The following is a 27,490-nucleotide window of genomic DNA, read 5'->3' as shown; positions in this document are numbered from 1 at the left end:
TTTTATATCCTTTAAAACACAGTACAGAGTTATTACAATATTCAGTATTGTTACAGTTTCACACAGTCTTTTTAATCACATTCTCAACTTGCTCCCAGCACGTCTGGAAAACTGCTCCAGGTTCCCAGCAAAAAAGAAAAGTCTTGATTAGGCTCTGTTCTCAATGGGTCTGTCAAAACCACTACAGGATCCTTTGTCCATTTCTGCACATCCCCAGGTGTGGGTAACAGTTTATAGAAGCCTGATACCTGAAAAAAAACGTAAACCTTGTTAGCCAGGCTGCCGTCTTTGCATTCTCATCTCCATCCTCGGTGGGGAAACCCCACAGAAATGAAGCTGCTTCTATCGAAGGGCCATACATCTATGCTGCACATGCCTGCCACTCACAAAGGAGTGAGCACCTTGCAAAAGGGAGGAGAGCTTCTAGGGTCACCCGTGGCAGTTTATGATGGCATTAATTATCACCAGCTGGGACATTGTGGAGGCAGTGGTACCAGTGTTTGGTTTTGCATGTATCTACAGGAGCTGTAACCCAGTCCAGCACACATTCTTATAAACGGGGTGTATGAATGCTGTCTGTCTGACTGAATGTCTTCTGTGTGAAATGAACCTCCTCCTAGCGGCTGATGAGTCAATACTGACACCAGCATAAGACCTGTACTTACCTCTCGACTACAGAGCTTGCTCTTTAGTTGAACGGTCAGGCATTCATCTTTGAACCTTGTGGGTTACGGTTCACGTCCAGCACCATGTCTTTCCACTCAATTCAATGGGCTTAGATGGCAATTCATTACATGTTACATTTTTCAATATATCTAAGAACCGTTTATCCAGCTATGACTGGGCATTCTTTAGCAAAGGCTATTAGTAGAATGCACAGTTGAATAGACACACTGGTCGGTCTGAAGTTCTGGAATGTGCCACACAGCCTGGGTGAAGATTCAATCTCAAGAAAATGTCGTGCTGGAGGCACGTCTTACATTGATACAGAATGACATATGTGTTTGTTAGCTTTGAAAAGTTTTAATAAAATCATTATTAAAAATAACAATACAACAAAATGTAACACAAAGGAAAACAGAAGTATTTTATTGTACCCCTAATCCAAACAAGAACTCTTTGTTGTTGTTTTGCCTCACTTCCACCAGGAGTCACACAATGTGTTTCTTTTTTCATGCAATCATTCTTGACTAAATTTAATATAACCATCACAGCGACAGTACCAGATGTTTCTTTACTTTGTAATCCAGTCTCCATCTGTCACATGTAGGCCAAGCACGCCGAAGGGCTCTCGGGTCAACGGGAAGGGATGTTATATGGGCAGTGACGTTTTAATTTCCCAGTGAACGGGCAAAACTAAGTTTAGGAACTGCGACCGTGGTACTATGATCTACAGTATCTTTTTTTATGTATTTATTTTTTATTAACACATGCTACAGTTACTGCTTAAAACTATTCATTTTACAAACTGGTAACCACTCATAACCAAACATACTGCGAGTTCTAGTAAGCAGCCTCACTCTGCAATGCCTTGCTGACCTGTCTGAGCCAAATCCGTGGGCTCGCCCCATGTCTTGCTGCGATTGGTTTAAACGTATGACACCATAGGGGGTGCAATGGGTTTGCTCTGAATTGTCTCGCCCTGCGTAAGGAAGAGGCGTGTGTGGCTGTCATTATAAGCCGGTGTTTGGATGGAATTAATGCAAGACGGGAAGATAAATTATATTTATAAAATACAGCCGAATGCATTTTAATGTAAGTAAGATATATTCCTTTTTGTATTATGTATGCGTTTATTTGTGTGAACATAAAGTGTCCTGCTGTATATATTAAAATGGGGGTTTACTATTTACGATAATCGTTCATTTCGACTGATTCTTCTTCTTCTTCTTCTTCTTCTTCTTCTTATTATTATTATTATTATTATGTAATCACCACATTGTGGAGATTCTTTTACACCTTAAAATATGTTTTTACATGACTGGTATTCAATGAGGTGCATATTCTGGATGCGCACTCCTTGTTTTAAAATGCTAATAGATGGTGATCACCTACCCCGTTGTATAATATGATTTTCTTTATCCATTAATATGAATACAGTTCTGTTACTGATATGAATCGGATCCAGTCCGAACAGATTACATTATTAAGGAGCAGGTGCTTACCATTAAAAATAAAAAAAAATAATAATATCATGTGCCTGAATATCTCGGACCCTATTTTTGTTAATTCTACTTGGAATCAGTGCTCTACAAATATTGAAGAAGACTGAACCTTTATCTCATATTTTATAGCAAGGCCATAAAATAAACCCGACCTATACGTGATGTATCTGTGAAATACAGCCAATTGCACTTGTTGTATGTTTCAGATACATGCGTACTTACGATGCTTCTGTCTGGTTTCTCTTATATGCGTTTCCTGTTGTCGTTATTTATTTACAATTGTGCGCCTTTTTATTTTAAACTTAAAATATAATATTGCCTATCTTAGCACGTACCCTTTTCTCCTCGTCATTATTTCCTGGAGTTACTCTCTCAGTCATACACCTGCAGTCACTTCCTGGTAAAGCATTTTTGAGACTGCTGATGCATAATTTGCTCCGATTGCATGAATGATCTAATTGAAATTGAACATGTGTGACCTGCGTGCATAATGATAGAGCATCCCCTGGGAAAAATAATAACTCGGTATTCTACAATGTGTGACCGGGAGACTTTCCTGAATGTCTGAAATATCATTTATTTATTGCTCTGTTTATTGCTCTGTTCTAAAGACCACTTGCCGCTCAGTTTCTGGTGGGCATGTCTTACTCCTATTATGTAGTTGGCTATTAACTGTAGCAGATTCACTGTGGGACTGTACTGATAAGTTACTGTCGCTGTTCTACTGTCGGACCAGTAAATTCACTTCATTATTTAGCTGAAAGGTTTCTCTCGTTTTTTCTAGCCCGGGGAGGGCACCGCATTTGGCAGCAGAATTGAGACGGTCCTGTATTGCGAACTTCCCTAATGAAATACTTTAAAACTATACGGTATACTTTAAAATGAAGTAGATAGCAGCTACAGTCGGTTTAAGCAGTTATTATTATTATTATTATTATTATTATTATTATTATTATTATTATTATTATTATTATATAAACATTAGAACCAGGGACAGCTGCTGCAACAGTAACAAATACACAGTCCCGCCAGAGGAGTCCCCACAGAGTCAACAATGAGTCTTGGGTAGCTGAAGTACTTTGTGTTGGCCTTGGCAAGGTGCATTGAACATAGAGTGCTGTAGATTTGATATCGTTAAACAGGGATCCTTTATTAAGAGTCCGTTCCTACACTATTTCTATTCCAGGTCCAGCTATTAAATAAATGATATAGAATATCCAGAAGTGGCGTATTATGAACAATAAACCATTGCAACCTTGAAATATCAATCTTGCCAAGTTCAGAAAATCCTTCACTTATTACGTGTTACAACACATAAGTCGCAGTTCATGAATAGTTACATGTGTAACTAATAATGACCTGACAGTACGACCATCGGTGTTTTCTTGTCAAGGCGATAAATAGCAGAAACAAAATAACGATTGATAATATGATGCTAACTGATTGTAATCTTTAAATGAAACAAGCGACATCCAAGCGTTGGTACACTAACACGACTAAAAACAGCAGGCTCGCACTCATAACCAGAAACACCACCCTGACCACATCGGGTGAGGCGTTTTCAATTTGCAGGAGGAGTTTATCACTAGAGTGCCGTTATGTTGTAAAGACTGATCTTATTAGCAGTGTAGTTTTGCATTATCAGGAAAGGTACTTCTCTTTTCCGTTCGGCTTCAGTTGCAAAACCACTCCATATTGATGAAGGTCATAAATAACGCTAGTAAGAGGTCAAGTAGCTTTCGAAAGGATTGCAGGAAAGTTTAGAGCAATATCGATCCCGCCTTATCCTTGTGTGATGCTAGCTAGTTCTTGCTTTAAACGTGCATAGTTTAAAGCAAGAACTAGCTATGATCTTGCATGCATTGAATGATCTTGCATGTTCTGCTGTTTTTAACAGTATTCTTTGTTTTGTTTTTTTTGGCATGGGAAGTAATAGTGGTCAGTATTTAATCTTTAATTCTTCAATACAAATGTTGTGTCCAGTGCAAGGTGGCTGCTCTGCATTCATTTACAGTGTTCAGAATACCCACACAGAAGGATAGCCCAGCAGGAGCCTCTCCTAAATGTAGATTATAGATAGAGTTTAATGAGTACGGTTTTTGATTTCAGATGTATGTCTGGGTACTGTAGATCAAACTGCCTGTTGTTGGTCATTTGGCTTTGGTCCCAATGGGTCAGTTCCAGGATAAAGGATTATGTTGTTGTAATAATATCACACATTATTGGCACATTCTCTTCCATGCAAAACTAATAGATTTGTTTTTGATTTGACGGAGCTCAGTCATGTGGAAAACGTTGGGCTCCAACAATTGAGTGTTTGTGTTCTTCTGAAGAGGAAACTGTTGGTTAATTCAGTGTAGTATCGGATTTGAACTTTTTTTTGAGAAATTAATTCATGGAAAGTACCCTGGAAATTCCAAATGTTTAAGCATGTTATATAAATCTTATGGAGCCCATTTTGGATGAACTGCCTGTCTGGCCCAATCTTTGGTTTTACTCATTACTCATTAAACTTTGGTTTCTGTGAGTTAACCTGCCTGTCAAGTTGAACCTATTCTCAGCAAAACTTATAGAAACTCAGTGCACTGAAGTAAGTAAAAAGTTTAGAAGAAAAAAAGAGACGATATTAAATCTCTCTAGGTGTTGTTTTGCAAGTGGTGACTTTCGCATTAACATGCTTTCACTCTGGTGCACATGTATTATCACTGTGCTTTACCATGCTTTCACTCTGGTGCACATGTATTATCACTGTGCTTTACCATGCTTTCACTCTGGTGCACATGTATTATCACTGTGCTTTACCATGCTTTCACTCTGGTGCACATGTATTATCACTGTGCTTTACCATGCTTTCACTCTGGTGCACATGTATTATCACTGTGCTTTACCATGCTTTCACTCTGGTGCACATGTATTATCACTGTGCTTTACCATGCTTTCACCCTGGTGCACATGTATTATCACTGTGCTTTACCATGCTTTCACTCTGGTGCACATGTATTATCACTGTGCTTTACCATGCTTTCACTCTGGTGCACATGTATTATCACTGTGCTTTACCATGCTTTCACTCTGGTGCACATGTATTATCACTGTGCTTTACCATGCTTTCACTCTGGTGCACATGTATTATCACTGTGCTATACTACATTTGCCATTCTTTGAATAATGAAAAGTGACCAGTCATTAAAAGCACTGTTACAGAAAGTTAAGCAATGCTAACAAACAGAATATTTAGTAGATCACTGATGCTGATGAGAATGTTTCCTGTAGACAGGAGGAGCTCAGTGGTTCAGATTCCCCCCCCCCCCCCCCCCCCCCCCCCAATCCTGATAGGTTGACCTAGTTACCAAGATGATATGTCAATGGTTTTGAAGGCTATGAGCCTTCATTTTGTTATGACAGGTGAGCCAACTCTGTGACAGCTGGTTAAGTAGAGCCATGGGACCTTTTGCTTTGCTACGGTAATTGATGGTTCTTTGGGGTTTTTTTTACATCTGACCTACTACAGTTATACCTGGAGGCCAAATACAGCCCAACAGATCATTTGAGATGAGCATCATTTATGGTATAATGTCATCCAACCTATAAATCTGATTCTTCAAAGTTCAGAGCAGTAGGGTAGAGTAAAAACTGGGCTGTTAATCAATGGGAGCTGAGTCTATTGAATAGAAGCCCATTATGTTTCTGCCTATTATTATTATTATTATTATTATTATTATTATTATTATTATTATTATTATTATTATTATTATTATTATTATTATTATTATTTAAAGCATTTTCTCTTACTGTAATGGAACAGTCTTTTTTAATGCGTTCAGGCTCCCTTTGTTCTGAAGCAGCCGTTTCAAGACGAGGCTGGTTTATGAAGTTCACACCAGAGTGCTATCCCACCAGTCCTCTCCTCTCAAGTGCAGTGTGCTGTGTATTCCGCACATTATTCTTAGCAATGCAGTGTGCTTTATGACAAAGACAGCAAGGGCCATCACTGAAAGCCTGGGTAGGAAGGTTAGATGTACAACTTCCACATTCACTGCTGCTCTTTTATCACATGCTGCAGGGGGTTGCTGTAGAAAGAGCAAGCGTGCTAATGAATCCTCCCAGTCTGGTGTACTGTGTTCATGTAATGCCCGATAGCTTTCTGAGTGCAATATTGTAATCACAGCATTACTTTTGCAGATGAAGTGGTTTGCAGTCTAGTTGTTAGGTCACAAGTTATATAATAAGTGCCAGTTCAAGATGGCATAACACTGTTAAAGGGCTTTAAAGATGGATGTGTGCCATAAAGTACACTGTATGTAGCACAAGTACAACGTTTGTTTACTGGTATATTCAGTTACAAAATGTAAGATGTATTTTGAAATTGTATTGGGATTACACAATTAGTTGTCACGGCGCAGTTATCGTACACAAGTTACCATGTCTTCAGTGGGGGGAAAAAATCTGCACGCAAAACCATTTCTTTTAAACCACCCTATGCAGAAAGCACTGCAGCACAGTTAACATGGTTAACCGCAGCAATGAAGACATGTCTCTAGTACTAATAATAACAATAGCGACAGTGTAACACAGTCTGGTCTGCTGTCATAGCCCAGTTCAGTATCCTGTGAAGATAGCTAGAATACACTGCTTTACTGTTCAGGAATGAGTCCTATTTAGTCCTATTTAGTGTGCTGCAGTGAAGGTTGGTGTATTTCCTGTGCGTGGACACTCTTGTAACTAGCTCTGCATCTCAAGGAATTTGTGATAAACAGCGCCCTTTGTACATCTTGCCTGTTCGTCTGCATGAATATGTAACACTGTGTGACCTTTCCCTCAGCTACTATTGTTTTCCTTGGAATTCTACCTCAATTTGAAACTTACGAGCAGGCAGTACTGTTTCCATTGGGGGATTTGTTGTTAGGAATGCTGCTTTCCTGAACAATGGACCGGTTCTTTAAGTAGTTTCATTTTGACTGTGTTTGTTCCTTGCCAAAATGTGACAAGTGAGACACAAAACAAGTGTTAGATTGAACTGCAGCCAGCTTCTAGACTGAACTTGGGCTTATGAGATTTATCAGAGGCGGTGTATGGAAAATAATTAACTGGAACGGCTCAAAGGCTATACCATACAGGAACTTTAAAGCAATATATAGAGAATCTACTGTAGCTTTCCAAGGCTGCATATTATCGTGCATTTCTAAATAATCCAGAGGAAATGAATGTGCTTCCAGACTGTGCAGCTTGAATCAATAGTTTTAGAATTAGTTTTAGGGCTGTTTCAATAAAAGATGTTGCACGGAATAACATTAGAACTACTGTAGCACCTGAGCAACTAAGAACATGTTATCAGATTGACCTGAGCATCATGTTGGGTTTCTTAGTAAGTATTTAACTTCAATGAGGGGGCATTGTCAACATAACTTAATATTAATGTAATATAGTGGAGCCCTTTACCTGAACCAAAATTCTTGTTCTGAAATTATACAGCACTTGGCCCAATTCAGTTACCTGCAGATGAGGGGAGACATTTGGGGAAATGTGCTGGAAGCTCCATAAAGTACACTGATTCAATACATACCTAAATTGGGTTGGATTTGTACAAAATGTTTGTTGACTCCTAATAAATAATGTTTTGTGAAACCTGTTTTGAAAATTGAAATGGGCTGCTCTGTACTGTACACGTTCAAATGTATTTAAATAGAGATAACCGTCTATAGTTACGACGTGTGGATGCAAATTAATGCAAGTAAGGGAAAACGGGAAAGGGGATGAACTTTAAAATATGCTTCATGGTGACTTGTCAGGTTTAGGTTCAAATTCCATGATGTGTGTTTTATGAGGATCTAGGGAAAGGTACAACGCCACGGCCGTCATATTGCAGAGTTGTGTTTCTCTTTGTGCTTCTGAACTGGATTGTGGTTCAAATGAAAACTGCCTGTGTTTTTTTTCTCCATGAGGTAAGTTGTTATTAGGAAATAATGGACTGCTTTTCAAACTGTTTAGCATTCAGATTGAATGGTTCTGCATCCCTTTTGCTATGAAGTTACAGCCTTGGTTGTCAGTGAGTTATTCTGAATCAGTGTTTTGAATGACTAGTGCTGTATTGCTGCAGTTTGAACTGTGTTACTAGACACTTATCGGTTCAATTACTGTGCACGATTTTCAAGCAAAATAACGGTTATCACAAGTGGACTGTAGCAATGGGTCAAGTGCTTTGTTTGAAGTATTTTAAGGGCTTTCAGAGTACAACTAACTGGGGGGTTGTTATTCAAAAGTGGAGGAGTTAGTTAGATTCTCCAAAAGATACAGCACACCGGCTCTTTGAGAAGTTCAGTGATTGAATCATTACTGAGTTAAACGAAACTGTAATAAAGAATAGCCAGATGTAATGGAAGGTTTTTCTGGTCCTGAAAGATTAAAGAGCTCTAGTGGGTTTAAAGGGTTAAATAAACACGATGTTAGTCCAGATTCGGATTTAATTAACCCAGAAGAGTTTTGGGTTGTGGGTGAGGTGATGGTTTGTGAAGGGTGATTTACCAAGCGTTTTTACTATAGGACCCATTTCTTAAGGGGAAGTAGAGGGGATGTTTTTTATAGATCATGATACTGAAGCACCATGGTCACAGATACGTACAGTGTGTGCTTGTGTTTGATTGTGTTTGAGTTGGGATTTCAATGGGGACAATATGACTCCTATTGCATAGCAGTTCACCCATTCCAGGTTTTATTACCAGCTTGATCAGCCACAGTGTACAGGTAACAAGCTCAGGTGTGTTCTAGTAAACTCACAGTAAAACCAGGAACGGATCAAAATGCTGTGCAATGGGAGTCACATCAGAACCTCTGAGAGCCTGGACCATGTATTATAGCAACAAACTAAAGAACATTCAAAATATCTGTTAATTAGACTAAGCTGTCTCGTATAAAAAAATCCATTGTTTGAAGACATACCATAACAAGTGGTAAATCCGGTTCAATGACTGTACCAGTTCTGTATTTCCAGGCAATCAGGCGTGATTCAGCATCAATGTGTCACACAGTACTGTACCTGCATGCTTGAAGTATTTTGCATAGTACAAATGCTATAACATTGAGCAGGAGGTTACTTTAGTACAAATGTGTGTATCATTATAAACCACAGCTAACCATACAGAAGACTGTATTAGGCATTATGACATGTACAGAGTTAAAGACTGGCAGTATTTAGATCAGCCACTGCATTTCCGTGTTTGCTCATGGGCGGGTCTTGGCTGTGTGCTTTGTTTGTTAAACTCTCTATACTCTTCAGCAAGGGTGCATACAGTCCGGATTCCTCCTGGTTTTATAGACATTGTTAACTGATTAGGATCTAGAAGGAGGTTCAATTGGTGCAATAGGAGGAGCAAAGACCAGGAGGATTTTGACAGCAGTGGTCCTCACTCTAGTCTATGGCCTCGTTGCATCATGCCCTTACTGCTTGAATTCAGCCGTCCAGAACCTTGCATTCGTCAGCAACGCTTTACATGAAGTGTCTCTAATGACTGTGTGTTTGCACATCATTACAATGTTATTATGCATAGTTACAATGCACTTAATGTGTAAATCTTCTACAGTAAGTACACAGCTGCATCAGAAAGGGGTTAGGGACAGGGTGCAAAAAGAGGTACACATTAAGTGCATTGTAACTATGCGTAATAACATTGTAATTCTGTGTAAGTACACATGCATGTACTGAGTTACTGCTATGTAAATACACAGTAATTACAGACACTTCATGTCAGCTGTTACCCAGTCTAGAACCCAGTGGTTAAAAGGTTACCAGCACGCTAATGCTTTATAACTATGGGCCTTGGAGAAAAAGTACAGTGAATGAGAGTCTCTTCAGTCTGTGCTTTAGAAGTATGTGCTGTTAAACGTCATGGGAGGTTACTGGAAGTGTATATCCTGTCTGTAACATTACGAAAGAGCATTCAGGGAGTGTTGGTGATTTAATCAATTGTGGTTTCCTGAAGAATTTGTGATCAAAACCATTACGAACCCCAGGAAGAAAGCAGTAACTTTGCATGGATTATTTGTATAGCACCTGCTGTGTGAACCATTAACCATTCTAAGAGAGGTCTTTGCGGTATCATTACATACATGATGTTTCTTGTTCTAAGAAATGTTGAGGTCTTTATGTTGTTGAGATTCATTACCCACTATTAACATTGCATGAACACACGATACAGTGAAATTAGGTTAAGAAAATAAGGTTTATTAATGTAAGGGTTGTGTAATTAAGATAAGATAATCTTGGATAAGATTCCTGTGAAATGAACTAATCTTAAAGCTATAACCACGACTTTCAATGAATAACTCTCTTAGCATATTTCCCTAAGTCTCTGCGTGGCTTTGTTTTTTTAGGACTTTATTTTCAACCTAATATGGATGTTCTTTCCAATGCCAGACTTAAATCTGCAGTTTTTACAAGTGCATGAACTTCAGTAACACACTGCCAATAAATACATAATGAATGCAAGTGTAATCCCTGATGTCTGTTTGGTATTGTTTTGTTTTTTAAAATTATTATTATTAACACAAACAGGCACTGCACCCCAGGCAGTTTTGGAAAGCCTGTGTTATGCTAAGATCATAGGCGTGGTGCTTATATTACTCATGTGAAAGTCATTTCAGGTTGTTAACAAAATACTACAAATGAGATGTTTCAATCGAAAATAAAAGGCTCGGACAGAACCTTGCTAATGTTTTCTATTGGTGAGGGGTTATTGTGTTGTTTCTCATTTTCCTAAGGGCACTACCAGGTATAATGGAAATAGCTATTCTGAATAACATGCACATTTTGCATGCAGGCAGGTGAGATATTTGCATTCAAATGCAAATGACAAATACTGTGTTTATTAATAAGAAGATCTCCTCACCTCGGCAAAAACCTACTTGCAAGAAAATAAGCAGTTTCTATTGCTGTTAATCTGGGACTTTGCTACAGTTTCGGGGTTCCAGTCTTTGATTACCTCAAAGTAACCAGATGCCCAGCGCAGAGCTGTGACAGAGGAGAGCCTAACCCTTCTTCACATTTCTTTCCCACTCAGCCTTACACCCACGCACAAGGTCTTTGCTGTACGAATTGCTCAAGATCAGAGTCAAATAATTACACTCATCTTTGCTCCATCTAGCTGCCTGCTAATACATGGTATTTACTGGAACAGCAGGAGCATCACAGCAGATAACCAGGATGTGGTAGGGTTCTAAAGATGTCAAGTATGTGAATGAGTGGATCCAGATACAGGATTGTTTTGTTTCAGGGTGTGAGGAAGGTGATTTTTTTGTTATGGGGGCACACAATGTAAATATTGTAACACATTTACCGTAGTGGTATACTGAGGTCAATATCTCCCTCAGTGCTGTGATTAAGGAGGCAAATGAAGGACATCAGGATCCTTTTGAAATGGCAGGTTTTATTACACACCCTCAGTGTGAAAGTAAATTTAACAAAAATATGGGGAAACTCCCAGTTCCAAATAATAAATCAAACACAGGATTTCCCTACCTAATGAGGAGGGCTAATCCCTTTACCACCAAACAAAAAGTTGAACACTTAGTTCAAACAAAAGGCAAAATAAAACAAGGTAATAACGAACAGAACCTTAAAAAAAACACTCAGTCCTTTTCAATAGTTTTCTGTCTGTAATCACCTCTTCAAGCTTTCTCTCCTCAAATTCTCTATCCTCAAACTCTCTCTCTCAATGAGAGATCATTATTTTATTGTTGAGTCACAGTTCTGAGAAGTGTTTTTGGCTGTTTCTCTCTGGTGCCAGTTTCAAAGCAGGTGTGGCTCCCCTAGTCTTTTGCGTGGCAACTACAGTACTTCAACTCCCATTGCAAAACACAGCACTGGTAGCAAACCTCAGGTCTTAATGTGTGATTTGTTTTTCGTGTTATTGGTAAATGGGGGAAGAAGTGGAAATGAAAAACCCAACTTATCTGTTTGGTGGGTGAGTTGTTTTTTTTTTGTTTTTTTTTAAATCTAGCAGAATGAATCCTTACTGGAATAAAATATGCTGTGCTGTAAAGTCATTCTGAACTGCTTACTGAAGTAATTGTCATGAGCTGAAAAGATTAGAATGTATGTGGGTGAGATGGCATCAGACCAAAGTACAGGTGCCCTTACACTGCACACAGGGGCAGTGCTGCAGAGCCTGTTATTCACCTTGCTCTGCGTCACACCACAGCACTGCAGTTTGAGCATGTCAGAACATACCTTCTAGTTCAGCCTTCTGGGGTAAAGATGTAAAACTAAAACAGGTATGTTTCTTTTTGAAATTCAGTCGCGCAGTAGTGGGGATACAGCATTTATATAAAAAGGTGGGTGTACCATGTAGTGGAGGATATCAAATTACTACAAATAAATGTTATGCCCTGACTTGTAATAAGCTATTATATGCCTGGTCAGAAGTATATATGTATGTATATCTTTTACAAAAAAGTGTTTATTCCTTTCCCTGTGATGTACAGTGATTAGAGAATAATGTTACTGTGTCTCTTGAGCTTTAACAACAAGGTAACTAAGCAAGTGTTTGTTTATCAGCAGTACTGAATTCAGTTTCTGTTCTCTGCTGTACATGGTCTGTGTTTTGTAGAGTACAGCTCTCACTCTGTTCAGTGGAGAGACTCTGTCTGCAGGAGGTTGTGTTGGCTTGTTCTACAGTGCATGCAGTAGTGGTGATGTAGTATTTATATAAAAAAAAGTTAAAACAGCTTCAGGTCACTTTCGAAGTAGTGTTAGAAATCTGTAGGGGACGTGACAGACGTGTGACCAGAGCTGTCAGGAAAGATTCACTGATAATGACTTCAACTTTGTGGATGTGTGTGGCAGTGCTTTTAAACTGCAATATAGAAACATTGCATATACTGCACAGTCTGGTGCCTTGCGGTAGATTATACAGTAATTCTACTTTAGAAAACCAGCTGTTCTTAAAAAGCAATGTCCTAATCTGTCAGTATGCTATCAGGAGCTTGTCATCATTGGCTCCCTATATATTGTAGTTGAGAAGGCATTTCAATCTGGTAATGATCTGGTAGCAGGGGTGATATTAAGCGGGTCTGACTGTATTGTATTTGTTTTGCACGCAGTTTACTGTTTCTGAAGTCTGTCACACAGCCCTTGCTCGTTGAATAGAGACTGCAACTCCTTGCTTGCGAGCGGATTGCAATGAGAAAATATTCAGATTTATTCAGGTTGTGGGCTGCAGCCAAAGATGAGCTCCTACCAGGTCACACGAGGGAACTCACTCCTGCCCGGCGGATTACATGACATGCTTCGGGTGAGAGGGTTTGAATCCCAGTGCTTCCTGGGGAAAAACATTTGCTGCTTGGTGTGATGTGAAAGTGTTAAAACAGAACAGAAATAGTCCAGCCGTATACTAATAACAAGGTCAAATGAGATAAAGAACTACTCCAGGGTCTGGATGGGGGTTTGATTGGTTCAATTAAACAATTTAGAACATGGAAGGGCCAACTTGTAGGCCACAGCCCTAAAAAATGACCATGCATACTGTAGTGTCAGAAAAATGACCATGCATACTGTAGTTTCAGAAAAAATGACCTTGCCTACTGTAGTTTCAGAAAAATGACCATGCCTACTGTAGTGTCAGAAAAATGACCTTGCCTACTGTAGTTTCAGAAGAATGACCTTGCCTACTGTAGTTTCAGAAAAATGACCATGCCTACTGTAGTTTCAGAAAAAGTGGATACTGAAAGGCTGTTGGCTGTCAGTTTTGTTTTTATTTCCTTTATTTGTATTTTGAACAAAAGCTAAGTAGCGCCTGCAGGCTTTCTGATTTTAAATAGTTGTGTACCTATAGAGAACATACATCAAAAACATAAAGAAGTGTAGTACTTTCTCTGAGTAGTATTTCTCTAAAAACATGCATTCAAAGTGTCAAGTAGCTGATTCTCTTGTCTGTGTACATCCTTCCTAATATCTGCAGTATCTCACATATCCTGAAAATGCATTTGGCAGTTTTCCTAGCTGTTCAGTGTACTAACACTTTCCAGTTGACACTGGAAAAAGTAGTATTACAGCAGCCAACACCCTAGGAGAGTGATGCAGTTGGGCAGAAGTTATTACCAAAAAAATGTTGATGCAGTAATCACGTGATTTCTCAGCAATTGGGATAGTGTCCTGCTGAAATAATAGTCTGTGTTTTGAGCAGGGTTTCAAAGGGAGCAGCTACATGATTTATTCAAGTGTTCTCTGGAGCATCTCATATTCAAGCAGTATTTTTCGTAGATCTTTATAATAAACGTGAGGAGCCAGAAATTACATTACAATTGTTTCATTAAAAAAAGGGGGGGGGGGGAGAATCCCAGGGAACACAAGCAGGGCTGTAGGGTATTGAACTGGTAAGAAATTATTTTAAAAATATGGATTGAAGACACCAGTTACTCAGGTTTGATTATTGATTGTTTAGGTGAATGGGTGTGATCGAGGAACAGCTAGGATTAGAGCCGTCATGTGGTGGTTTGGGGCTCTGTTTGAATTTAGCAGGTGCCTAGGACAAGGGTTTTCAAACCTGCTCCTCAAGTACTGTAACCTCAACCAGTTATCTTTGTTTCTTTGATTTTGATTAAATCTGTATTGAAGCCTGGCATTGAACTCTAGCACTATCACTGGTTCTAGGTCTGTATGTGCTATCTTGTTATGTGTGCTTAAAAACCATGAATGCTAAAAGCATCTTCCTGGTTGAAACAATGGTATACAGTAATTAATACAACGTCAGATTTTTGAAGTTGCTGTTTACAACACTAAGCCTGTGTAACCTGACTTAGAAAACTGAGTTGAAAAGTACTTTAAGTGGGCTGAACCATCTGAGAGTGAGAGTGAACTTCTGAACAAGGCTGTTCCTTTTTTTTTTTTTTTTTTGAAACACAGAGCCATGCAGTATAAATCTGAAGACTGCAATCCACTTGCTGTTTTGACTTGAAGACACACATTTAGCTGGTGTTCCTAGCTCCTGCTGTATTCAGTCACAGTATATGAGTAACTGGCTTCTGTTTTCCTGATGCAGTTGTGATTTTGTTTGTTTCCTATAGAATGAAGAAGTCAGTGTGAAACCGGAGGTTTCTGTTTTTTAAACCAAACTCAAGTGCCATCGACATTCTCCTAATAACCGGATCAGAGCAATGCCACACCGCCTAACCACAGATGCCTCTTTCAGCTCCAAACAGGAGCTGCTCGACCTCAATGACAGCCTGGAGAAAGTGGCCGGATTGTCTTTGGAGACGCCCAGCCCGGAGGAGTCACCAGATGGCTCAACGGGCAATGGAGCTCTGGATTTGGACTTGCCAAGCCCCACCATTGACACTTCTCAGACTAAAGTCTTCCTCAACGGCAAGCTGGAGAGCCAGCATGGAGCAGACGACCCATGTGGAATCAAATTCGTGCCTAAGGAGACAGAGGACCTCTGTGGATGGGGTGCCCTGAAGCCCCGCTGTATCCAGGTGTTCAACACCCCCAAGTGGGTGCTCTTCTTCCTCTGTGTCGCCTCTTTCCTGCAAGGCATGATCATCAACGGCTTCATCAACACCGTCATCACCTCCATCGAGCGCAGGTTCGACCTGCGGAGCTACCAGTCTGGACTGATTGCCAGCTCCTATGACATTGCATGCTGCATCTGCCTGTCCTTCGTCAGCTACTTTGGCGGAACAGGCCACAAGCCCAAGTGGCTGGGCTGGGGGGTAGTGGTGATGGCAATTGGGTCCCTAGTGTTCGCCCTGCCTCATTTCACCACCGAGAGCTACAAAGCGACCATGTTGGAGCAGACAGGGCTGTGCTCAGTCAATCAGACAGCCCCCTGTAAGGAAAGCACCTCCAGCCTCTCTAACTACATGTACGTGTTCATGCTGGGGCAGTTTCTGCACGGCATCGGGGCCACCCCTCTCTACACACTGGGGGTGACCTACCTGGACGAGAACGTCAAATCCAGCTATGCCCCGGTTTATATTGGTAAGTACAGCATGCGCTAGAACTCAGTTGTCTGCCTCACTCATTTACAAAAGCACCTTCCAAACTGAAGGGCTGATTTAATTTCATAATGACTTTACACTACTGTGAGCAGTAAGGAAGGTTTTGAGTATTTTCCAAACTAATATATATATATAAAATCATACAAAAGAAGTCACTCAAATCTTTTAAGAATGAGACAGAGAAAGTCTGACAATGAACCACTCCTGCAGTACATGCACCATCAAGGACACAAAGCCAGGTCTTCTTACCCTAACCATGGCTTTAAAGCCCTTTTCTCTGGCTGTGTTGACATGTCTGGATGCATTTCCTAATGCTAAATAAAATGAAATGAAGGACTGCCAAGCACGATGCGTCTAACAATAGACAATAACAGAACAGAGGCAGATAAGTTATCAATATTGTAGCAATTCCTATCCTCTGCATAGTGACACATTCACCACAAGCATTGTTTGTCTGGAACCCTAATTAACGTTCATGTCTAACATCAAAGCAATTACTGTACAGGCTAATGTCTCAACGATGCAATGACATTACAATGCTATGGTACTTCTCTTTTGGCAGGTATTTTCTACACATCTGCTATTATTGGGCCAGCTGCTGGCTATTTGCTAGGAGGTCTTTTCCTCAACATGTTTACAGAATTCCATGAAACGTAAGCATTGTAATCCTTTTTATTACGTTCTTATTTGGTAGCATGTTCAACAATCTGAGTTTTTAAAGTGCAGAGAAAACAGCGCCCTCTAGTGACAATTTCAATGAAAACAAGCCTCTCCTCCTGTTAAGCCTTGTTAAGCTCTAGACACTTAATACAGTGTGACTCATTAAAGCAAACAGTTGCCTCCCAGTCATGTTGTAGTTTGCCTATGCATTCCTCTTGCGTCAATCCTTTACTGTATTAAGTAATTGTTTAATCTGTCTCATGAAACTGTTGTGATGAAATGCATTTTTCTGCAGCCAGCTTTAAGCTTTGTCACCAGGACCCTGGTTACAACCATTACCAACATGTTATAGTTTAAACATGTTTAATCCTAAAGTTGAAATGAAAGAGGTGTGACTCTGGAGGCTGCTAAACCCTCCATCACATACTCCCTGACCGATGCTATTCTGTGACCCCCCCCCCACAGGACGCTGACCCCGGAGGACCCCCTGTGGGTGGGGGCCTGGTGGATCGGGTTCCTGGGTGGGGGAGCCGCTGCCCTCCTTGTTGCCTTACCCATCCTCGGGTATCCACGACAGCTGCCGGGTACGATACAGAGACTTCACTTTACCACTGTTGAGTCATTTCTTAACTGCATGTGTGTACTGGGTATACGTAGATGGGAAATGATTGCTTTTTTTAAATATGCTAGGTTGCTACAAATGCTATTTAAATATAGCATGCAACCAGTGCGTGGCACAGTGCGTATAATGCAATCTGCTTAAATGGAAAAATATATTATTGAGTGATTTCAGCCATAAACCCATATATATATATATATATATATATATATATATATATATATATATATATATATATATATATATATATATATATACATTTCAAAAACATTCTAGCTTCCTGTAATATACTATTGTACATGTACTGCAGGGTACTACAGGGATGGAAATAGCAGTTTGATCCATTCCTGGTTTTACTATGAGTTTAATAAGAGACACCGAAGCTTGCTACCTCTGCACTGTGGCTAATCAAGCTCGTAGTAAAACCTGGAATGGGTGAAAGTGCTATGCAAGTCTTACAGTATTTCCGTCTGCTACAGGGAACTCTGTTGTTTTTGGACAGTTGTGTTTTGGGACATGTTCAGGTTTTTGACATCCTAATCAATGACTGTTTTGACGTAATATTAATTGTTTTCTGTTTCATTTTGCTGTTATGTATTTAAAAACAGTCAGTCAATGTAGCTTGTTGTAATTTGCCTCTAGGCTCCCAGCGTTACATGGCTATGCGAGTCTCAGAAGCTTACCAAATTAAAGACAGCAGCCAAGAAACAGACCCCCAGTTTGGAAAATCAATCAAGGATATGCCAAGGTACTGACTGTTTGCATGATGAATATGAGCATCACCAAGGCAATGCTGTGAATGTCTCTGACCACCAACACTGCACAATATACATGCTGGCAGGGAAGGATGGGACAACGTCTTCTCTGTAATCATGTTTGAAAACCTCTTTAGATGGTCCAGTCCTGCCAGGAACTTTATAATCAATTGTTCCCATAGTTTTTTTTTTTACCTACTCTTGTGGGATGTTAAACATGAAAGCGAGACTCCCTGTTTGTGTTCCATAAGAAACTGTCACTGTAGCTGGAGAGCAGAATTCCCTGAGCAATGAGATTGTCGGTAGCGTCACTCAGTTTTCTTCCCGGGTGCTGTTTCTGTACAGGTCAATATTACTCCTGCTGAAAAACCCCACGTTCATCTTCCTGTGTTTGGCTGGGGCCACCGAAGCCACTCTTGTTGCTGGGGTGTCGACGTTCGGACCCAAGTTCCTGGAGTCCCAGTTTAATCTAAGCGCCTCTGAGGCTGCCACCATGTTCGGTAAGGGCTCCACTGGCACTCCTTTCCAAGCTTTACTGCTGATCCTTCAACAGAACTTGTTAATTGGATATCAGGGTTGGACAATTCCAGTCCTAGGAGTCTGGAGCCCTCCAGGTTTTATAGAGACCTGAATGGGTGTTAAACTGGTTCAGTTTGGACATTTAGAGTACAGGTTGAACAAAAAAAACGTCAGGGCTCAAGCACCAGAATTGTGTACCCTGTTTTATATTGTATACGTTGTTTAATATTTCTTTGTTTTATCCAATGTGTTCTGATAGTGACACCTGAGATTAGGGGATTCAATACTTTTCCACACGTGTCACACACAAGAAAACCAGCTGTTGCCTCTCTTCTTCATCTTCTTTGTATTTGTGCTTCTCCATCCTCAGGTTACATGGTTGTACCAGCAGGGGGAGGTGGCACGTTCATGGGCGGATACATTATAAAGAAGTTGAATCTTCGCTGTGGAGGAATCATAAAGTTCTGCCTGCTCTGTACGGTCGTTAGTCTGCTGGCCATATTCATATTCCTCATCCACTGTCCCAACGTGCCCATGGCTGGAGTCACAGACCCATACTTAGGGGGGTAAGGAGACCCTCCTCCTGTTGAATGCACTTTTTGTTTATTTGTATAGTTATTTTAATAGATTTGCTAACTGGAGGTAGTAATTCGTTTCAGTAATTCTGAATTCTCATCACTTTCCAATGTTATAAAATGAACGAGACACCCGCCCCAGCGAGTGTGGTCTTCTCTTTCTAGCAGCGTGCAGAAGTGATTCGGTAATTGTTGAGTTTGCTCTTCTTTCTCGTGCAGCCCCGCCTCTGATGGGCCCCTGAACCTCACAGCTTTCTGTAACTCCGAGTGTAACTGCGTCAGGGAGTTCTATAACCCTGTGTGTGGAGACGACGGCTACATGTACTACTCCCCCTGCCATGCGGGCTGCAGCACCGTCAACCAGACGCTCAGCCAAGCTGGCAAAAAGGTAGCTCTTCCATTCAAGGCTTCACTACACAGTTTACCAGGGCTGATCTGCACCTGCAGCTTTCAATGGTTTATGCAAGTTAATTAAACAAAGCACTTGTGCAAAAGTATGTCATTTACTGTACGTTCCCACACAGCAGGAAACGTTTCAAAAGTATTCTGTGGTATTCAGGACTGCATTCATAAAGCTTTAGCATGGTATTAAGTGCACTTATGCATTTAGAGATGTGCAAATGCTTTATGAATACGACCCCAAGTATCGTCAACGATGTTTGATTGCATTTGTTTTCTTAAATTTGAACCAAGCTCTCGAAATATGCATCTCGTTTAAAGGGGATCGTGAAAGCCAGAGATTAACAAGAATAAAATAAAAACAATTCCTACATATATGTAGTTAAAAGCTGAAAATAAAGACATAAAATAAACATGTTTTCGTAGGCAACGTAGCAGAGAAACTTGTTTTGCCTTTTTTTGCTGGAGGGAAAATAGTTGTGCAATGTACTGCACGAAGCAAATTTGGAGCCAAACGTATTGAATTCAATGAAACCTGTATTAAATCTTGACCAGCAAAAGGGTATGTAATTTTTCATAAAAGCTCTGGCAACACTGAGAGGTATCTGGCAAAGTAAATTGATTTCTAACCAGAACCTGTATTGCCAGTTCTTTTCACAATACTCAATGTCATGTAGCATGCATTTTGTTTGCGTTGTTTCCTTTCTTAATCAAACAAGCACGTGGTGATTTGCAGTAAACCTGTGTCAGAGTTTGCTATAATATGGATGAAATTAAGACTCCTATTTCATAGCAGTTTCACCCATCCCAGGTTTTGCTACCAGCTTGATTAACCCCAGTGTATAGGTAACAAGCTCAGGTGTGTCTTATTAAACTCTTGTAAAACCAGGAATGGATCAAACTGCTATGCAGTGGGAGTCATGTGTAATAACGGATGGATGTGAAAGCACCTTGCTCTTGCCTTGCACCAGGTGTACTATGACTGCAGCTGTGTGTTCAGGAACCTCTCCTCTGTGCCAGGAGGGGCCGTCTCGGGGAAGTGTAGCTCCTCTTGTGAGCAAATGCCCGTCTTCATGGTCTTCTTCTTCATCGTCATGCTCTTCACTTTACTCAGCAGCATCCCAGCTCTCACAGCCACCTTGAGGTACGACCAGCTTCCTTTCCAGACCCCCTTTCCCAGTTCACAGCATTACATCCTGTTCAGTCCTTAGCGTACCAGTCAATGCACATGAGTGCAGCTCAAAGCCTGCAAATACTGTGGCGCTGTGTGGCCAGCAAGGTGCAGCCTTCAGACAGTACAGGTGATAAAGTGTGACGCCGCTCACCTGTTAACACTGAATAACTGATGTGATCTTCTGTACAGGTGCGTTCCAGATAAACAGAAATCGTTCGCCCTGGGAATTCAGTGGATCATCATCCGAGCACTAGGTACTGTGTGCTTTATTGTGCTTCCTATCTTGTACGTGGTCTGAGTCTGTGTTAAACTGCAGTCATTAAGACTGGCATGGCATTCTGCTTTTATAGGCTTAAAAATCTACAACTTTCGAAAGTTTACAGTCATTTTTGTAATTTTGTCATTTGTTTGTGAATGTAATTTTGTATGTAATATTTTTAACAGGCGCAATCCCAGGTCCGATTACCTTTGGTTCAGTCATTGATAACTCCTGTATGCTGTGGCAAGACCAATGTGGGGAACAAGGATCCTGCTATCTGTACGAGAACTCAACCATGGGTGTGTACACCCTGACAGCTGGGGTCATATACAAGGTGAGAGCACCAATACATCACTGACTCAGTTCATTAGAAATAGAATACTGGCTGGTTCAGTGTGTATTACCAGAGAGTAATTCCATCGAGAGGTTCTAGGGACAGTGGACCCTCGAGAGTGAAGCTGTCCCCAGAACCTAGAGATGGTTATACACATCCGAGTCTAAAAAAATATGCGTCTCTGGTAGCTTTGTCCAAGGAGTGTGAGAAACGTTAAAAACTGTTAAATATGAATAAGAACGGGAAACTGAAAATTGTTTAAAGTTTTTTTGATCAGCGCTGGCACTTTGTTTTGTTTACTCAGACTCCGAGTCTGAGTTGATGACGTACTTGCGTTTCATTGGTGGAAACTGCCTTCTGTTAATTGAAACATGTGCCGCTGGTTTACAGCAAATGAATGTCTTCATCTGACAGTGGCTCTGCAAGCCTAGGTGTGTTCCCCCATGCCAAGCTTTTTGAGGTCATTTTGTTTAGCTATAAGGGTGTCTAGGGTCTGCTCTAGAAAGGCAGAGTAGTTTTTTTTTTATTAAGTGCCGATCAGAGCGGTCTTGTTTTTTTAATTGAAAAATAAAGGCCACTCTAATACTGTAGAGCTGTGTGGAGGGTATGGTTTCTATCGCCTGTGACTCGCCAGTTCTTGACAGATAGGACTGTAGTAGACGATCGTTGAAGATCGGTGTTTGGATTCTCTTGTTTGAACAAACTCCAGTCTTTCTTCGGTAGTGCTGTTTTCCTTTGAGAGAGCCATTACTTCACGTTGTTGGTTTTACTGGGACAGGGAGTCAGCTTTCTGGTCTGGGCGGCAGTTAGACTGAAAGCCAGCTCTGCTCTGCACGAGCCAAACGTTCTGATGTGTTTAAATGATAAGCCCAATGATAGTATTATTGGGTCTGAACGATAGTATTATCACCCTGCAACAATAGTATTATCAGAGGTTGCAATATTTTTTTTGTATGACGCACAGTAGTATTATTTCGGTCTATTCAGATATTACATAAAGATGATCCTCTTACCACTTGTACAGTAGTTGCTCTTTGGACTGCCTTCAAAACAAGGGAGCACCCAACCCAGAAGCCTGCTAAAAAGCTCCCCACAGGCACAAGGACTGAGGTCAGGCAGAGTTTATGAACATGCATTTCTTCAGTAACCTATGGGGCTGTCCTGAGAGACTGGATTAAATACAGCGTCTTTCCTCTCTCTGCAGGTTTTGGGATCGTTCTTCTTCTTCATGGCCCTCATGCTTTACAAGCGTCCCGGGTCTCCTCCAAGCAGCTCTGGAAACACTGACAATGGAGAAGCAGGGGAGAGTGACCCCCCGGTAAAGGACATTCCTCCGGAGATGCTGTGCAGTATAAATACCAAGCTGTGAACCTCCTCCTCTCATTCAGCTCCACTCCCCGCCGCACTCTCACCCTGCATGACATCATTCCACAAGAACATAACTGGTGATACAACTGAACAATTCATCCAGGAGGGGTTTTGAACCCCACTATATTATAACTGATCCTGTTAGAACAGAGTTCCGTTTCCAACGTATTGAGGAAGCGTGTCCCTGCCGAACAACATGCGATTTAATGGGGGAAAACAGACTCGTTTATAACATATATACTGTTTCTGTTATTCTACTAATACCAATGCTGTTTATACCACGTGTGGTACATGCACTAAGAAAGTTGAATTGTAGTTTATGTTGACTATGTAAGAAGTCGTTTCACAGGTACGGTTTATTTTTAAACTCTTGAGGTGAAAACACAGGATAAAATCGACAGTAAGACACTCTGTACTGTATATGTATTATGCAACATGGACTGGTTTACCAGCGTGGGGATTAACATTCCTACAGTACACCTTCTTTAATACACTCTGTAGCAATGCAACACACTGCAGACTCGTGTTAGAGTGAAGAGGAGAGGTGCAGGAAGCTGCTTTGTTTTAGAATGGGATTTCATGCACTCAAATCTTTTTAAAAATGAGACAGAGAAAGTCGGACAATGAACCACTCCTGCAGTACATGCACCACTAAGGACACAGAATCTTCTTCCCCTAATCATGACTTTATAACACTGTTCTCTGTCTGTGCTGACAGGTCTGGATGCATTTCACCAATGCTAAATTAAATGAACTGCGTGTTGCCCAATATGTGCTGCACAGAGTGCAGCAGTGTGCATAAAAGAGAGAAAAGTTCATGCGAGTTGATTTGAGTTGGTACTGCTTTTATATTTTATTTCATTAGACTAACAGTTCTATACAAACACTATCTTTAAAGACCTCAAAAGTCTCTTCCTCAATGGAAATATAACGAAACTGGTGCTATCGTCGTCACATTCGCATATCGGAACAATTGTGATCATACAGAAAAAGACTTTGCTTTCCTATGGTAACAGGAATAGTGACATGACATCAGTAGCATTGACATGAACTGGGGTAGCAGACTGAGCTAACATAGGTTCCAATATGATCGTAAAGTAGGAACAGTTTTTATTACATAGTGGGTCAGACAGCACTTTTCTCTAAATCTCTGATTCACAGGTTTAGAATATCATGGATATACCAATTTGAATGCTTTAAAAAAAATTGTATTTAAAACAATATGTTGAATTTCAAATGAAAAAAATGAAATACTATATTGTGGTAATTAACCTATGCATAGAAAAAAGTGTAAGTAAAGAAAATTGCTTATTTTAACCAATAAATGAAACTGTTATTTTAACTGAAAGACAGAAGTAGGAATCTGCCAATAATGAACCGGCATCTCTTGAACCAATTTACTAAACACTGTATTAAAGAAAATAGCTATAACTAGGGAGTTTGAGAGGGAAATGCATGTTTGATAAACATCAAATCAGAAATCTTCAGTGGAGAGTAGTAATGGGGAGAGTACGACTGTGTGTTGAACAGAGCTGTGGCTAAATCACTGGCAAACTTAACGAAGGATTAACTTGAACCACAGAAGAAGCTCATATTCAGAAAACAGTATTGCACATTCAAATTTGTATTTTATATTAATGTTTTGTACTAAATGTAAAATCCTTTACTATATGATTTCTTCTGTGAGTGTTTAATAAATCTGACTAAACCATCAATGTACACAACACAAGTCTTGCTTGGCAGTTTTATTTTTTTAGAAAACCCTTTTTATTTGACCATTGCTGGAGTTCGTGCTAATGCACTGCTGTTAAGAGAAGCGGCGGAGGGGCGGGGGGGGGGGGGGGGGGGGGGGATGTTAATAGTCACTGACAGTGTGGGGGCTGTTGCCAGTTCACTTAGAAACTAAAAGTTCACTTCACCAGATCCTTTCAGATAATACCCACCCAACCCCTCCGAACCATCCCTCTTATCATTCCAACTGGAAACATTACAATAACCCCCCCTCATTCATATTGCATGCAGTGTATAGTGAATGCCTTCGTTTCCTTCTGAATCTCATGCTGTTTCAATAAATGTCTCTTCTCTCTCTTTTTTTTTCCTGCTGCCCTGGATGCAGTACTAACTGATTGAACAGCTTTGTCTAGTTTCCCCTAATGATGATGTCAATGCTGGCCCTGATAGTGTCCGGATCTCTGCTCAGTGCAGTGTGACGATGAGGATTCTGCGCTTCAGTCAGCGAATATTATTTTGCAATTGCTGTTTTGCTATTGTCTCAGCAATGAGATCTACAGAAATGCCTCAACTATGCATTACAGCAAAGGGCTGTATTAAATATCTAAGTGTACGGTGTAATGTTCTTCACTCATGAAAGTGTGACCTGCATTTGTTATTTAAAAACAGAACACAGCGGCAGACGTTCGTATAAAACGCTCTCGGATTCTTTATGGAGTCTTGCGTGTGAGACACAGTTTAATAAAAGCACATGGCTCACATGAAACCTAGACCAGCATTGAGAGGCACAGCCTTGCAGTAGCTACAGTGCACAGGAAAGTGCATTGCATTATTCAATGTTGGTCTTGCATGCCATTGCTTAAAGTCCCTGGGTGTTAGCATGCAGTTAAAGCCTACATTATGACAGCTTTCAAACCCTTCTGCGCCTGCTTCCAGAGTGCACAGTGGAGGAAAGAGAGAGCAACGGCTCCAAAGAGGGCTTGAAACGAAGCAGCGCTATAAAATGAGACTTGGCTTGAAGGGATGTCTCAGGCAGGCTCACACTCTTCATAGTCATTGTGTAAATTGCAGCCAGAACAATACCGTGCTGTATCTCTGGTGGTCACTGTGATTTTGACTGTTGGGTATCCACTTGCTAAAATTGTCCTTCACTGCAGGTCTCTGCATCTGCAAGGACAAACAGGGCTTTGAGATTGAGATGCTGCCTCTCTTGAGGAGCTAGCCTGGATAAACACATGATTTATTCATTGCTGTGTTGACAGAGGGCACTTTAGAGACCAAAAACATACTTCTGAAGTTTGGAGTTTTGCAGTAATAGCCCAAACAAATAATATTGTGCCTGTGTAACTATGTGTGTGTGTATTTGTGTGTGTGTGTGTGTGTGTGTGTGTGTGTTTTTGATGATATGTGTGTGTGTGTGTGTGTGTATTTATGTGTGTGTCTGGTGATATGTGTGTGTGTGTATTTATGTGTGTGTTTGGTCATGCATTAAAACTTCCCCTCCAAAAAATAAATAACGAAGTGTTTTTTACTTTACTTTTTTTAACATGCAATTCTACAACTAAACTTGTACTAGCTGGTACTACTTTTTTCAGTAATTGCCCTGTGGTTCATTACAATATGCAAGTGTAATTACATTGCAACTAATGCTGCAGAGAATGTTTCCATATAAATATGCACAATTATATAAATAAGACCGGTTATCAAGCCAGGCCCAAAAGTGAACAACGTGGTTCTATATATTATGGTTCTGCATGCAACTCCCTTTCATGACTGTTTTCAAAGTGTTTCTATTTTCAAGTGATTCGTTCTGCATGCAACTCCCTTTCATGACTGTTTTCAACGTGGTTTCTGTGTTGCAGGCACATAATTACAATGTTAGTATGCATAGTTACAATGTACTTAATGTGAAAATCTTTTTTGCAACCCTAACTCTAAACCTAACCCTAACCCTTTTCTGATACAATTGTGTACTTACATATGTTGTTCAAAATGATCAACACATGAAGTGCATTGTAACTATGCATAATAACATTGTAATTATGTGTAAGTGCACATGTATTTACTAAGTAACTGCTATGTAAAAACACAGTAATTAGAGACACTATGTAAAGTGTTACCCACTTCACTACTGGTTTCTTTTCATTAACTGCAAGGCCACCCTGTTGTAACTGTTATGTTTAATGTTGTTTCTGGCCTGGTAAGAACTGTGAAGTGTCTGAAATGCTGGTGTATGATGTACAGTATAAATATGAAGACTTGCAGCCTGTCTGGTATTTTGTAATAAAACAAAATTGCTCCCAATTAATGATTGTTTTTTTCTATTAAACTTTTTGTACTTTTTGAATAAATGTGGCCGTTACAAAACGTGTCTTCTGTGTTTGAATCGTTCTTGTTAAATTAACTTCAGGATTTAATATAGAATACTGTATTATTAATATAGAATACTGTATTATTGTTTCTGTTCTTGTTTTTGTTACGTAATAGCTTCATCTGTGCATAAGGTGAGCTTTTATTAGTTAAGTCAAATCCTATAGTATTTGTGTTTTGTAAAGGGGGACTATGTAGGGTTCATACACCCGCACTCAGAAACATAAACTGCAACGTATCAAATCGCCACTAGAGGGCAGCATTATCACGCCCATTGGATTTACAACAGGCCCGGCATGCAGACAAGAACATAAGTATTTGTCTCCTTTGCAGTAGCATGTTTATAGGCTTGTGGTTTCTGGCAGGGACGCTACACTATTTAGACCACAAGTGATCTCTGCAGACTGCTGTGGGATTGCAGTCTCTGAGGCATAACAGGCATGGTGATGTAGACCAGATACTACTGTGTAGGGCTTGACTTTCTGCACAATAGCAACATAAGGCTTCTCCGAGGTCAGTTCCTATTTACTGTACAGACCACTTTCCAGATTTAATAGAAAGTAATGAATACGG

At 40.3% G+C, this 27,490-nt stretch overlaps 1 protein-coding gene across 7 annotated transcripts; it reads left to right on the top strand.

The window, feature by feature from the left end:
* The first annotated feature begins 1,627 nt into the window (after positions 1–1,627).
* On the top strand, positions 1,628–26,919 carry LOC117423773 (solute carrier organic anion transporter family member 4A1-like). Of its 7 annotated transcripts, XM_058990847.1 has the most exons (13): positions 1,628–1,755; positions 15,222–16,134; positions 16,717–16,807; positions 17,280–17,398; positions 18,076–18,181; positions 18,534–18,688; positions 19,078–19,273; positions 19,502–19,670; positions 20,653–20,825; positions 21,045–21,109; positions 21,300–21,448; positions 22,653–22,766; positions 24,933–26,919. In XM_058990847.1, the coding sequence occupies exons 2-13, from the start codon at positions 15,312–15,314 to the stop codon at positions 24,936–24,938; spliced, it is 2,166 nt and encodes a 721-aa protein (XP_058846830.1). In that variant the 5' UTR covers positions 1,628–1,755; positions 15,222–15,311; the 3' UTR covers positions 24,939–26,919. The 7 variants fall into 7 exon arrangements, with proteins under 7 accessions (XP_058846830.1, XP_058846824.1, XP_058846828.1 ...); XM_058990841.1 differs by lacking the exon at positions 24,933–26,919 and having other exon boundaries at positions 22,653–24,531; XM_058990845.1 differs by lacking the exons at positions 1,628–1,755; positions 24,933–26,919 and adding an exon at positions 7,981–8,107 and having other exon boundaries at positions 22,653–24,531.
* Positions 26,920–27,490: the final 571 nt, after the last annotated feature.

This window comes from Acipenser ruthenus, chromosome 18, assembly GCF_902713425.1.
Source record: "Acipenser ruthenus chromosome 18, fAciRut3.2 maternal haplotype, whole genome shotgun sequence".
Lineage (NCBI taxonomy): Eukaryota > Metazoa > Chordata > Actinopteri > Acipenseriformes > Acipenseridae > Acipenser > Acipenser ruthenus.
Note: the sequence above shows the minus strand (reverse complement) of the source record. Positions and strands in the feature narration are given on the sequence as shown.

Excerpts from the sequence above, each read along its gene's own strand:
- LOC117423773 (XM_058990841.1), top strand. The coding sequence starts at position 15,312 with ATGCCACACCGCCTAACCACAGATGCCTCTTTCAGCTCCAAACAGGAG. Across the intron at positions 16,808-17,279 it reads TTTACAGAATTCCATGAAAC|GACGCTGACCCCGGAGGACC; the intron begins GTAAGCATTGTA and ends CCCCCCCCACAG. Across the intron at positions 21,449-22,652 it reads CAGCTGGGGTCATATACAAG|GTTTTGGGATCGTTCTTCTT; the intron begins GTGAGAGCACCA and ends CTCTCTCTGCAG.